Source organism: Seriola lalandi, unplaced genomic scaffold, assembly GCF_002814215.2.
Source record: "Seriola lalandi dorsalis isolate HSWRI2012SDOR001 ecotype SW California unplaced genomic scaffold, Sedor1 jcf7180002054945, whole genome shotgun sequence".
NCBI lineage: Eukaryota > Metazoa > Chordata > Actinopteri > Carangiformes > Carangidae > Seriola > Seriola lalandi.
The window spans coordinates 4,275,878-4,290,715 of NW_019525496.1; the positions used below are offsets into that span (position 1 = coordinate 4,275,878).

At 41.9% G+C, this 14,838-nt stretch overlaps 1 protein-coding gene across 1 annotated transcript in view; it reads left to right on the forward strand.

Moving 5' to 3' along the window:
- Nucleotides 1-275: 275 nt before the first annotated feature.
- Nucleotides 276-14,838, forward strand: part of dnah5l (dynein, axonemal, heavy chain 5 like) — a 137,348-nt gene continuing 122,785 nt past the window's right edge. Inside the window, 1 exon segment of the mRNA XM_087170332.1 lies at nucleotides 276-1,591. Coding sequence (XP_087026458.1) covers nucleotides 1,289-1,591 — 303 coding nt within the window. The 5' untranslated portion in view covers nucleotides 276-1,288.

Genomic DNA, 14,838 nt, shown 5'->3' on the forward strand with positions numbered 1-14,838 from the left:
GGTCAGAAAGTAGAAGTTGTCAAAACCTGATAGGTGTGTGTGTGTGTGTGTGTGTGTGTGTGTGTGTGTGTTCCTACCGGTGACAGCACAAGCAGTCAGAGGGAAAGACATGATGTGGCATCCTCTATGGCAGACAGACAGACTGAAATAGTGCCTGATGTGACAAAGTGCCCAACAGTGAGAGAGAATGGTTTTTTCCCTTTTTTTTTTTTTTTTTTTTTTTCTTTTTTTTTTTTTTAAAGACCAGCTTCCTTCCTATGGTAAATTGTAGGCCAGAGGTGGCGGAAATACGTCAGTTATGTGGGTTCTGTGAAGATCGACTGTGTCTCTTAATTTCGAATGAAGGGAATGAGAGGGGGAGAGGAGATTTTAATCACTGCTGTCGCTTTAAGGACACTTATCAAAGCCTTATTATGCGAATAGAAAATACCATGAGCCGCTGAGCAACTGAGCAGCCAGAGGACGGACTGGAGTGGATTTATAGGAAACTCAACATTATCTGAGCTGGAATAAACCGCTTCATCGCCTCATGGAGTTTGATTACACACTGGATGCTTGTCTTATTCGGACGGTTCGGATCATTTAGGAAATATTGCGCATAAGTAGCTCTCAGACTTGGGATCCTTTGCCCCTGAAGCGCAGAGAGGAATATGGCTTAAAACTCAACGCGTACGGGATTATTCACTCATCCGACAGCCACAATCGATACGTGCTCGTTTTGTTTCGGACGGATAGTATCCCGAGCTCTTTATTTGACAGCCTTGGATCATGGATTGGGGTGGTGGAAAACAACAACGGGCAGCGACATGATTTCTCTGCGCTGTCTGCGGTATGCAGCGAGGTTAGGCTTTAACGTTGCTTGTTATTATTCCGATGCAACAAAAGTTACGAAGCGAGTGTAATGCGTGGATTTGAACTATTTCGCCGTTTTGCACCTGCTTTAACGGATACCGCGTCGACATAGTGCAGATTCGTGACAAAATAACGTGTGGATCCGCGTCGCTTTGCTCTCTCTCTCTTTCGCCTGTGTGGGATACTTGAACATTTGCTTATCGTAATGGAGATTGGGGAGGTTTATACTCAAGGTCATTGAGTGTTATAAGGCTATATTTGCTTTGTTATTTACACAAACACAGCGCTATCTTCACGTTATAGCGCAGCTTACAATTGTCAGTCCAGTGTGTGTTAGGCTATTTGTTATTACGCGGTGCAGCGGGCGATTAGGCGAGCACCTACTGTGGAGTTATATTTCTATTTCTTTTTGACACTGCAAGCTTTCTCTAACAACATGGATGGGAAATTGAAGCAGGGTCGGAGATGTCGGTCCAAGCGGGAGAGGGTGCGGAGGTTGCGGGAGGCAGGGAGCAGAGACGCCCGCAGCCCCGACCCCAACTCCTCCTGCTCCGACAGGGAGGGACACAGTCCGGGGAGGGACGCCGCCTCCCTGCCCGGTAAAAAGGCGCCGCACCCCGCATCCGCCGCCAGAGCTCCGCGTCCCCCCCGGCGAAAGAGAAGGGAGTCCAGCTCGCAGGAGGAGGATATCATTGATGGATTTGCTATAGCCAGCTTCATCAGCCTGGACCGTCTGGAGGTAAGGTGGTACCCAGATCATTACCTGTGTGTGTGTGTGTGTGTGTGTGTGTGTGTGTGTGTGTGTGTGTCAGTATGTGTGTGTGTTCATCCTTCATCAGCAGAGTGGTTGTCAAAGAGGGGGTCCTTGAACCCCCCACCCTCGCACCCCTGTCTAATTTGTCTGTAATTTACTTGAGATGATGCCAATTACAGTGTGGATTAGGTTCACACTTCTAATCATCTGATGGTGTCTGATGGTGTGTCCCCCCCCCCACCAAACCAACCCAAGGTGTCCCAGATCAATCCTTGGTCTGATTCTCATCACTTGAGGCTGTTGACAGCTGTACAGTTCAATATATGTGTCCTTATCGGGACACCAGGTCTATGGGTCCTGATGTGTCTCTTTGAAGTCCTTGACATGAAAGTGTTTGACAACCATTGCAGCACACAACTCTGCCTGCTGAATATTCCAAGTTAATGGCTTTGTGAATGAAATGTTAATCATTGGCAGCATAAGAGTTGTTGAGGAAAATAAGCAGGTGCTGCTGTGTCAGTAGTGGCTCTGGCTTGTATTGTTTTATATTCTGATTCACCATGAGTTGTCAGTGCACTCTTAACATTTTGCTCTTTGATAAACAGCCTATTGCACTATTAATCAGTTACAGCCTGATTCACCATGTGCTGATAACTCTGTTTCTGTCATTACTGTGTGGTATGTCTGATGTCAGAGGAATGATTTCAGGAAGAAAGGAGGTTCTCTTGTGACATCCTCTTATCTCTGTTATCTCATTACGTTCCAAATGACAAATAAAACATTGTTCCCTGTGGGATTTTAGGCTGACTGACAAGCCAGGCAGGTCTGTCTTTCTTTCCATGGCTCATTCTGGGAATGATAGCGCTGCTGCTGTTGAAATATAAAACACTAGCTTTAATATACATACCTAACGTATTACATATCCACTGAGGTCTGTATATTTTAAGATGATGACCTCATTTGAATGCTCATGGATCATACCACAGGCCACCTCATTTCAGTGACAACCTCCCATGTAGGCTTAGCAATGGTATTAATCAGTCGTGATTGACTCCTGCCTCCTACATCGTGCTCAGCCGGTATAATGTTTGAATGCAGATTTGCAGCATGAAATATATTGTCCATCCTCATACACAGAATGGAAGATCATCAAATCACCACCTCCCATCTTTGACCAAGTTTAACCTGTCCGGGTCAGCAGTAATTATATTGCTCTCCTACTTAGCCTGGCCCGTCATGGTGCTTAGAGTGTGTGTGAAGGCAGATAGGGGAGGAATAAGGGGAGAGGTGTTAGTGTGAAGTGTGCATGAACCTTAACCACAAAGAACTATTGTTATCCTGTAATAGTGAGAAATGTAACGTGAGACGGATAACAGACACTAAACACAACCGGGGAAACTATGTAGCTGCTATGGACAGTCATAAAGTGCGATGAATTCCCCAGTGAGTTCCAGAGTGAGGCTGCAACAGTGCTTTCTTAAGATAAATAATTTACGTGTTATCAGATGTGCATACAGTTTGTGTGTGTACCCTTTCTTGTTGATTTGTGTGAGTATTTCTGCCCTTTGTCCTGCTTGGCTGCCACTTGTGACAGCTGCTGACTGTGTAAGACTTTGAAGATGTCATAGCAGCAGAGTGCCTCATACTGGCATCTTCTTCCAGCTTGCTGGTGTCTCCACTGCTGTCAACACAGTGCCCTGCCCCACTGATTTATAGGAATATTCCCTTCTGCGTGGTTGCTGCAGGTAGATGTAATTTCAGTCCAGAGTTTTCACATCTGCCCCCATTATCACCCTGTTTGTTGCTGTAGTGCAGGTTGTGTTTCTAAAAAGTTTCTTTGGATGCTTTATCATAATAGAAATGATGCCTCTTTGTGTTTGAGAGGGAAATTAAGTCAAATAATCATCTAATTTATGTTTTACACATTCCCGAGCAGTAATAGATTTCTTACTCAAGTGCTAAATCCATGTTGAATGAGCACAGTGAAAACGGGGTGCTCTACATAGTGGCTTATGTTTCAAGGCTAAGCAAATGAGGCATGATACAGCTCAATGTGAAATGATACTCACATGCCAGCTACTTGGTAATTGGTCTGATTTGCATGCAAATGGACTGCGCTTATTAAATGATGTTGGGGGATCTGGTAGACTTACATGAGGGCTTGTGCATGGGTAGGATTTTTGTGCTTTTCCTCTTGATTTCCCGGCATGTGGTGAATGAAAAGAGCATGCTAACTTCTTACTAATTTCATTTACCGTTTGCTGTGAATGACAACAATAATCATATTTGTTTTCAGTTAATAAGCTGAAAGAAGTGTGCAGTCTTTGAACGTTGAATGCTTGAGTGGAGCTCCTGACCTATGCTACCTGTGCTAATTGCTCATCAATTATGAGGAGGACACAGCAGCATTTGGCCAAGGAATAGGTCTGACCTATTGCATCATGCTCCGATAAGCTCACACACCCTCGTCGGAGGGAGTGTGTGGTCCTCTCAACCTCTCTGAAGTGACTGATGGCCAACACGGATGCGTTTATGTCAGGTCATATAGTAAGGCTACAGTCTCATTAGCATTCTGCCAACATCAATGCAATGTCCAATCCTCCCTTGGGTCAATGTGCTCACACAGCCAACATACCAATATTTATCTCTGTCTTGTTTCTTTTAATCTCTTTCTAAGCCTTTTGCTGCTCTAAAGCACTTCAGGATGAACATGTTTCATAAAAATCCATGTCACCTTTGGGTGACAATCGCGGGCATTTGATTGTCCTATTTTGGTCTTTAACTTCTCCACAGCTGCTACAGTCTGTTCATAAGAGCCTGAGGTTATGGGTTTCTCCCACAGCACTTTGACTCTAAACACACTCAGTTGGTTGGTGTTGTTGATATTCCAGTTCTGCGCTGATAGGATCAAGCTCCCTTGATGAAGGCTTAGGCAGTACGGTGGTCTCGCCTGCTCCCGTAACCTGTTTCATTACAGCCGAAAGCAATTTGCAGCCCCGGCCGCATTTGATTACGGCGTGTTTATTTGCTTTGAATCCCCTCGTTTCTCGCAGGAAAGCCGCTTACTTACCTGTGCAAATCGACTGTGCAAACACAGCCGTCCTGCTGTGTCACAGGCACCTTATCATGATTAGAAAAATGTTGGGGATGATTCACTGATGATTCAAGCACAGTCAATCAGCTATTGTGGGCTGTTGAAGAGAAAAAGCTAATATGTTCAGTGAAGGATTAAATCATCTGTTGAGTTGAAAGATTGTTGCTATTTTAGAGATACAACTTTAAAAGTAACTGTAAATCATGTAGACAAAATATTACAATGATTGACATTTGGCAGCTCTCCCGATTGCTGAAAGGTTGATTTCCTGGAGATTGAGGGTTTTCACCTGACAGCAGTGCCACAAAACAATTACCAGGCTTAAACAAGGCTTAAACCCTCCAGAAGTCTCCCCGTGGGTATCGAACAAGGGAGCAGATAGTAAAATGACACAATTATCCATCTGTCACAGTATTAATAAGATGTTTGATTTGCTCCATTTGCTCTGTGGGTGACGTCGGAGTGGCAAATCCCCTCTTGTTAATCCGCAATCCTTCTGTTCATCTGCTTTAACATGAATTTGGATTTGTTTGGGTTTTTCGTTCCGCAGCATGAGTTTCTAAATTCACTCTAATGGGGATTTAGGTTTAGTTGATTTAGAGATATTACAACAGTGTTAAGGGCAGGAAGCTGAAAGGTCAGCCAGTCGGGTGGAAATGAGTTTCATATATAGAAGCTACTGGTGAGAGGTAGAGTTAGGCTCTTTAGTATTTTTTTTTATGTATCCAGAGACGATTTGCTAAACATGTTTGCTCTTTTTCTACAGTTTTACACACTAATCATCATTAGCTGTTGGCCACTGAGCAGCTCTACCAAAGCAATATGAGGAAATTAAGTCTCTGTCTCCAGGGGAGCTTGACAGTAGTTGTTAAGGAAGCTGTGAGTTGCTGCTAAACTTTCTTTTTCCCAGCTGGTGTGTGGATCTAAGACAGCAACATTCCAGTTACAACTATGTGTCTTTGTATTTCATCAAGTGCTCTGATAGAGGCCTCAAGCTGAGCACCTGTTAGAAAGAAATCTCTTGTTTTCTTTTTTTTTTCTAAGGCTTTTCCCTACAGTAACCAAACTTGCACCACCACAGCTCAAGTCCCATCACATTCATTATTGGGCTCATTATTATCACTGAGATAACACCATGTGCTCCTTATTAGCAGTTATTAGTACAGCTAGCACTCGAGAGAACTCACCTCTCAAATGACTACACTTAAGTCAGAACATTACCAGCCAAAGACAGTAACTCAAATACACCCTGGTTGCACCTATTCAGAGATGTGCTAACACCCTTCGAGCTGGAGCTGAAGTTGATGCCTTCTTGAGATGAACGGGTTTGACAAATACTAACGTAGTTTGTAAATCTCACCTTTCCCCATCCTTTCCTTGCAGTCAGCTGTGTGCCTCCGCTCTGCAAGTGCACTATCTGATTGAGTAACACAGTGCTAACTGATACTGACACTCGAAGCCACAGCAGTCGTTGCTGTAGTGAGATGTCTTGCTTCCATGGTGAGGCAGCAGATTTGTTGCAGGGGTTGCAGCATTTGTGCTTCGTGTTTTCTCTTTCCCCCGACGGTGATAGCGCTGTGCATCATATGCCGGCACTGACAAACAACTCCGGCTTTAATTAACAAGGCAGCCCCCCGAGGCTCCGCCGCTCATTGGTTGATGCATCCCATGGAGAGAGCTTTCTTAATGCCAGTGGGACATCCCCCGGCCCTGGCTCTCTCTAACTGTCGCACACTGTAGGCGACAGCATGGCTGATAAATGCATGATCACATTCACAAGCCTATTCACTCTCTCTCTCTCTCTCTCTCTCTCTGTCTCTGTCTCTCTCTCTCTCACACACGCACACACATACACACACTCTCACAAACACAGCATTGAACCTCCACAGTGCATCTGTCCAAGCCATCGACCAGTGACCTAAATATATCCATCCAAGGAAGGTTCTAGTGTGGTGTGGACGTGTGTTCATGTGGATCTGGAAGCCTGACAATCACTCGCTCAGCCTTCTCTGTTACTACAGAACTATACCTCATGGATTTATGTGACCCAAAATAAAAGACAAGGGGAAAGAGTGCTTCAGTTTAGAGTTGGAGGTCAGCTCAGACAACAAATGTAACATATATGTATGTATATGTAGGAAGTTTAGGTCTGCAACAAATGATTATTTTCATTACTAGTCTAGATAATTTTCTAAATTAATCGATTGATTGTATCTTTGTGTCTATAAAATGTCAGTAAAGAGTGACAAATGCCCATCACCAGAAAACAGTTTTCCTGTTTGAACTGACATAAGCGTCAGTGTTGTCTAAAGTTTGTGAATTGTGATTTAAATCAGATACTGTGTGATCAAACCATTTGCTCACAGGAGTTGTAACCTGAGTACACATTTGATTCCAGCTTATGGTACTTTACAGTTTACAAAGTCAGCACTGTCAAATTTCAGTCATTCTGCAAAAACATATTGAAGTTCTATACCCAGCCTCAGTAGACACCAGGCAGAAAAGAGATGAATCTCTTTCTGTGTTTCCTTAATTTCTGAGGCTTTCAGTTTGCAGCAGGCAGTGGGATAAATGCACGCTGGCCCTGACGAGAGCTGTTAGTGCTGTCATTTTGAGGTATCACTCGACAGACTGAATGTACCGGCACTACAAAACCTCAGAATAAGAGCCTCTTTGTTTTCAGGTACCGTGACTTGTGAGGAATTGCTGAAATGTGCGTAGTACAACTTCGCTGACGCATATTAAGTGGCACATAACAGCACGTGGGTAGCTTGTTGTAGACATATATATCCATTTCCTGCTCGTCGTCCCGAGCCGTCTTCCATCTTCCTGTCTCAGTGTTTTCATTGCGGTGAATGACAGGATGTAATTATGCTGTGATTAAGATGCTGTCTCCGAGCCTGCGATGGATTAGGAGCTGCACTGTTAGAAGGTTCCCCCCGGTAATTATCCACTGCTGACTTGTTCCCCCTTTTTGCCTTTCATAACCCCTTTCTGGTTCCTCGACTGCTTGATTAATGTGTGTTATTAAACAATGTTAACAAAAGACATTTCATTCGAGCAGTTTGAGAAAAAGAAATTATTTGGAGATAACTTCATAGTAATCATATTTGTCATTCAGCTGAGGTATTTTCCAGCCCCGTGATTTTGGTTAATATATAATGGTGTACTTGGCTGCAGGAGCTCTGAATGAATAGCTAGCAGGCGAGGGCTGTGAAGGATTTACAATAAAAATAATGAAACCTAAATAAAGAGGGCACTCTATAAGTGGCTCATTAGGTAATGGCTGTTTTTCTTTTCAGCCATGTCCTTCACTGACAGAGAGCAAAGAGAGAAACCTGAAAGTCTGGCTTACTTCATCCTTCACATCACTTGAATCCCTTTTCAATATTTTGTTTGCATGTGAGGGTAGGTCATTATTTCCAGCCTTGCAGACTCGCTGAACACAAAGGTCTGGAGGACTGGTCTTATTGAGTAGTGTGCGTGCGGGGGAAAGTATTAATAGTCATTTCAACAATGCTCTGCTGCAGGCCAAGGTGAACATTTCACAGTGAAGTGTTTTGCTTGGTCATGTTGCTAAAGGAAAAAAAAATCTTTTGTAGATACTTGCAGTGTTAGTGTGTCGCCAGCAATCTCTGTATCTGACATGCAGGGTTTGAGCCAGAGCGCACCATCGTGATGATAACCCCTTTAGAAAATAAAATGGTCTTTCTCTACAACCTCCCTGCACCCAGTTATTTCAATAAAATCAGGGGCAGAATCATAGCTCTTCGTGGGCATCGTGGGAGTTTTTTTTTTAAAGGCGTATGGACATCTTTATCTTCAGTTACAACTGTCAGATCTGACTCACCTGTCTGTCATTACATCCATGAGTGTAAAACGACTTGCCAGTCATCTGTAAATATAAAGCCATCTTTTAATGTCATGTCATGAAAACGTAATTTTCGATATCTCAACAATAACAGAGTTATCACTAAATGTGAACTACAATCTTTCTAGACACACAGGTGAACTTTGAAGTTTACTTCAAGTGAAACACAGATCAAGATAAAGTTAAGCCCTAGCAAAAGCGTAGTGAGTACTTTCTTATTCTAGTTTTCATCCATATGATTTTGTAATTTTGTAAAAATTCTCATTCATTTTGTTGAATTAAAAAAAGTTATATGTCTAATATACAGTGTTTAATATTAGTTCTCTCGTATCATTGTGACATTATTTTGTAGCACCCACCAGGTGTACCCAATGTAATGTTTATGGTTGGATGAAGCTGTGACACCCCAGAAAAGTACTAATGAACCTGTATGGCTCCCTACAGGACAAACCTGGCTCAAACACTGGACATATCTGTGGCTTTACAAGATTGGAAGTCACTTAGAGAAATCAACTTTCAACATGTTTAAAGACCTGAGTATATATTTTTATTCCAGGCAGAATAAAATATTAGTTTTTCAGAACTCAATAACATTTAAAAATAGCTAATCAAAATGCCAGCGGATTTATAAAACCTCTACAACTAAGATTTATTTAGCTATATTTAACCTTTGAGTTAGATAGTACAATTTAAGACTTTTATGCCCCTCAGGGATGATTATAACATAGTAATGCCTGCACAAATCAAAAGTCATCAAAACACTGCAGATTACAAATCAGCCTTCAGTCTGTGTGGCCATGTTTTTTTTAGGAAGGCCTCGGTTTCAAAGGCATGACTCACACAGTCGTGACATTGCGCGGAGTCTTGCTGCATGTTTTCTTAATAGATCGCTCTTGGTGTGAGAGCAATTAGCGTTAACAGTTGTCGACATGCTCTTCTGCTACTGACACTCGCTACAAACACCAGCTCTGAGGGGAATAGTCTTTATAGGCCAAGTGATGCTGACAATAATTGCTCAGTGCTCAGCTCCCCGTGTGAAATAAGATACAGTGATACGTTAGTCTGTAGTTTATTACAGCTCATTGTTTGTTGGTATGTTGATTGTATTTGCAGCGTTTAGCCTTTTCTCATTGTCTTTGTGTTTATGTGTGGGTGCGGATGAAGCCAAATAAAGACTGTTGCTTCAGTGTTTTGTGTGATAGCTTTGGCAGCCGTATAACAAGCCGTGGCCAAGATAATAGAGCTTAGATAAGAGAGTGGTTATGCAATGTGGAATTTCTCTCTTTCCCTTTGCGACTTCTGCTCCATTCACTGTCTGGATGATATTTGCCTCACAACTGGGGGCTGAGCTGCCGCACTCAGTTTTTCTGTTGAAATGAAACACCTTGTCACCCGTCCACACTTTGCTTGTGGAATCTGAATCACTGAGCCACTGCTGGTGGAGTGTGTGAGGAGGATTTTGTACTGCCGACATGGGTATATTAGCTGGTCATTGCACTTCTGATATGTGGGATCTCTACTTCACAGAGTTCCTTTTAACTGAATTCATCCTAATGGACCAGAATCTATACACAAGATGTATTATCTTTCAGAAAAGAGGTATTTTGGTTTATTCTCTTATTCCAGCTTGTCTTAGGTGATGAACCGTGAACAAAATCTTTTTTTCTTATATCTCACACATACTGTAAGTGTCATTAGCATTAAGGAACAGGTTCAGATATATTCAAGTCTGTCTAAATACAATCTGTCCATCAAAAGATTTGTGAGTGGCTCTAATCATTTGTTGTCTCCATACTGGCTGTGAAACAATATTGCCATGGAGTGCCTATGAAACTGGGGATAACATCTGCAGTCAAACACACTCATTTAGTTTTGTTCCCAAGATAATATGCAAGAAATGTATAAAAGTGGAAGAGCCAAAAGATATCCCATTCATTGTTAGGTGGCAAATACATGGAGCTGTGGATTCCCTTTCTATTTTGACTGAAGCATTGTTTTTGTTTTTGCATTCATCATGCCAAACTGACAAAGTATGATTTCTCAGAAAGATGAAATAATTCAAACTTTAGAAACATTTGAAGTGTGAATGGAGAATAGGGAAACAAGGGGTTCTTCCTATTTTGCAACGTACTTTTGTATAGAATGAGGACTATAGATTTTTATCCCCAATCTCTTCTAGTGTAGTTTTTCTACATGTTTCACAGCTAATATGGAGAGAATGAATGATTCTAACAACCCATATACTGTAAGTGAGTATTGTTAAAGATAAAGTTAAAAAATAATCCTAGGCTACTGTTTGGTGATTATTTCTCTCATATTTATTGTTTTAGCTGTAGAAGCAGTTTTTGTAATGATTTCACCCTAGGTTTCAGTGGAGAGTATCCTGTGGTTTACATGCTGTTTTAGAGGCTTTTTGACCCTGCCAAGATTAAATTATAGGGGAAACACTAAACCCCTCTGGATTTACTTGGCTTGAAAAATGTTACATTTTAACTTGGGATAAATATGATATGTGCAAAAAGAACTTCCATAAACTTGGGCGCTGGAATTCATGTCCTCATGTTTGTCAAATCTTTGTTTCGGGAAGCAGAATTTACACATCAGCCTACCTACAGTTTGTGTTGCTCTGTTTAAGATATCATTGGTTTTATCAGGCGAGACATGTTGTCATCCCTGACTCTCCTCACTGTATGAATCCTCAGAACGTCTATGAAAGTCAGTGCTGCGGCCTTTTGCTCAGCCGAGGGAAGAAGAATGTGTTTGAAATATAATGGGATATATAATAAGGCATATGTAACATAGCCACTGCAGTAAAACCTGCAAGGGCAAGACGAGCTCTGTCACCCACAGTGAGATCTGGCTGACAGATCTGCCAAAGGAAATCGTCAGAGTTTGTCTCCTGCACTCTCCGTCCCTGTCGATCTCATCACCCTGACTGCTTTTCTCTTTCCTTATACACTATATGGATAGCACTTGCATCGACTTGCTTTTTTTTCCCTTTTTAATCTGCAGGTTGTTTACCCATAGATCAAAGGCAGTAAAATGCATCTGCACCCCTCTTGCAAATAGGCCACACAGCTCATTTCAGAGAGGCCACTTTGTCAGTGCGTCTGAAACGAGGACACGCACCTTAGAGCCAGCAGGGCTTTACCCAAGGCGTGGAATGAGATCAAAATGACACACATACACACACATACACACACACACACACACACACACACACACACACACACACACACTCAGAGCATGAGTACAAGGCCAGTTGTTGAGTCAATAAAGAAAACAGGCAGCGTGTGAGAGTGAGGGAACATAAACAGAACTCTGCCAAGCTACTGTTTGCATTCCACATCTCTCGGCTTCGTAGCACAGCAGCTGCTTTAGCCCTGTGTAGTTCAAATACCACGCTATTCATAGCCACTCTGATATTATGACGTGTAGGTATGGCCTTTAATTAAAGCGTGAACACACCTCAGTCACTGTCATATTGCAGACCGTTCGATTCCATATTGGGAAGTTTAAACAACCTACAATGTGAAACACTTTACTATCATTTACTCTTATAACAGTACGAGTAATTGTAGTGGGATGCTGGGTGTGTTTTTAGAGTCCTAAGTGTTTTTTTCCATCATTGACTTTTGGGTTAACATTGACTACTGACTTTTGTTATTCTAATATTTTCAATATTAACACAAAATATTGTTAATCAGCAGTTCATAGCAAAAATGTATTTATTTTTTAATCACATTAGCTTCACAGTCTGATCATTTGGATGAGCAGACAACACATACCGCAGATGTAATAATGTAAAGGATGGCAAGGAGTCCATCGTTATTAAAACTGATACAATGAATGAAAGCATTTTGGTCTTATATGAAACCTATATAGTCTGGTTTTGTGAATAAAGACAGACAAGACTTAACTTAATTTCCATAGTATAATTTCTCGTTATTCAACAGAAAGGATCTGGCTCAAGGATACATGAGCATGACAGATGCTTGCCAGCACTGAGTGTGGAACCAGGCCTGAGTATCAGCCAGGTTCATAGAGAGAGGGTTGGTCGGTAGTTGACCCTGATACCTAATCCTTGTTAAAGGTCTACATTTTATTTTGGGGAGTCTGGCTCATTCATCATTTTGTGGCCAGTGTATGTTACTTATCAGCCCAAAGCTTCATATTAACTGGAAACCAAATATCCGACTCAGTCATATCATCATTAGTGAAAACTTTGGGAATACCACTCCAAAATGAAAATGGGATATTATTGTGTCTTGCTTTAAAAAATTATTAGTTCCCCTTCTTTTTGAAATATTCTGTCACTGAATAGCTTGTCTTGTATGGCAAGTTGAGTGTGGTTAATATTAGCCATTCAGTGTTTATTTTGTTGCTTGTAAATTAATGCTGGTTGTCTACCGTAATACAGCATCCTGTATGACAAAAGAAGTAGAGGGTCCATTTGAAAGTCAATTACATGTCTCAATATTAGTTACTACAATTTCAGACTCAACAGCTAAGGCCCCACCCTCCCTCTCACCGCACCAGGGTTTGCTGGTTACAGACTACAGCAACATAGAGGGAACTCCTGAGAACTGTTATCGTGGTGCAAAAATCTTCAACACAACATAGCAGATGATCTTTTGTGTAATTTGTTCAGATGATCTGAAGTGCAAAATGAGTGGTGATCATTGCTACTTTATGGGACTGTTCTGTTTTGGTTCAGCCACTCATTGCTTTCTATACATATGGTAAATGGACACTTGCTGTTGCTATCGCCTTAAATCTAAATTCAGTTTGCAAACACTGTCTGAATAAGTTGTTAAACTGCTAGTGTTGGCTTTTATGGGTTAGTCTCATAATATTACATCATTGTGATTAGTCATTAACTTGTTAATCCAGTCAAGTCATGATCAAAATGGATACACCCACAGTTATACTAAATACTTTGAGAATCTGCAATGTAATTAGCGATGTGGGGGAAAGCAACCCAGCAGGCCAGAGTTGTCGTGGAAACGTGATGTCATTATGTTGAGGACAAGGTTGTAGATACTCACAGCAAGTTTCATTTTCAGTTGATTAAAGATTGGCTGAAATATCTCTTGATTACTTCTTTGGCACCTTTGCCGTCAGTTTGATTGGTTCTGACAGATTAACACTTTTGCAGATCACAAAGCCAACAAATAAGTTCCGTCAGCTTGGTTTGAAGAACGTCTGTGTCAATTTTGGTAAAGACCAGACACAGGAATTTTGATTTTAAGTGAAACGCATCATCAGTTATAAGGCAAAATGCATATTCTTATTGTAGCACCCCCTAGAGGTTAAAGCACACCAGATTTCTTGAGCTACGTCCTGATGGGGTCCATGTGCGAGTAAGTAAAAGCGTTGTTGACATATAGCCTAGACCTGTCGGTAGCGTCAAAGCACTTGAGGCACAGACTTGAAGCTCGATGCAAAGCATCATGGGAGTTTCCCCAATCTGTGTACCAAATTTCAAACTTTTTACCCTCCAGTTGTAGACTCCCATGGCAGAAGAAGTAGTTTAAAAAACACAATGAAGAAGAAAAGGTCGAAACACAATGGGTACCTACGCAGGTTCACCCTCAAATATAAGGGAAAACATTTTAACTCAGAAGTGTGGGTGTTTAAAACCTTGCACTGAAGCAGAATCAGTATGATACCACTTTTCAAGACAGAGCCACACATCACTCTGAAGATTACATTTAAAATTTCTTCTACTCAGAGGTCACAGCGGGAAGGCGAGACAAGCTGCATTGCCTATCTGTAGCTATGCGGGAGGCGAGCATCCATCGGTTTCCCCCCAACGTAGAGTCAAATGAGATCACAACACTTCACAGACACTTTGTTATCAGCCATTAATGAGACATTTTGTCGGAATGAATACCTTCCGTCTCTTCCAGTCAGCCTTCCCCAAGGCTCGCCATCAGTTCTCCAAATGTGCGACTAGTGTGAAGTGAGCGCTGAGCGTACAGACAAATAGAGAGACACAATCAGGAGGGTAAAGAGTTGGAAAGCAATGCTGTAGCAGAAAGAAAGAGAGAGTACGGGGGGTAGTATTCCAGCTTCCTGCTTAATTGCTTCCTGGCAGCAGAGGTAAGCTTGTTCTCAGTACATAAATCCTCCTATTTTCATTTATCTGCTCCAGGTGTTGATGAAACAATTCCCCCGTTGGATAATCATATTTCCCCTTCCCGCCTGCCAAGATGCTGAAAGGGAGATGGAGGCAAAACCCCCCCCCCCCCCCCCCCAAAACAC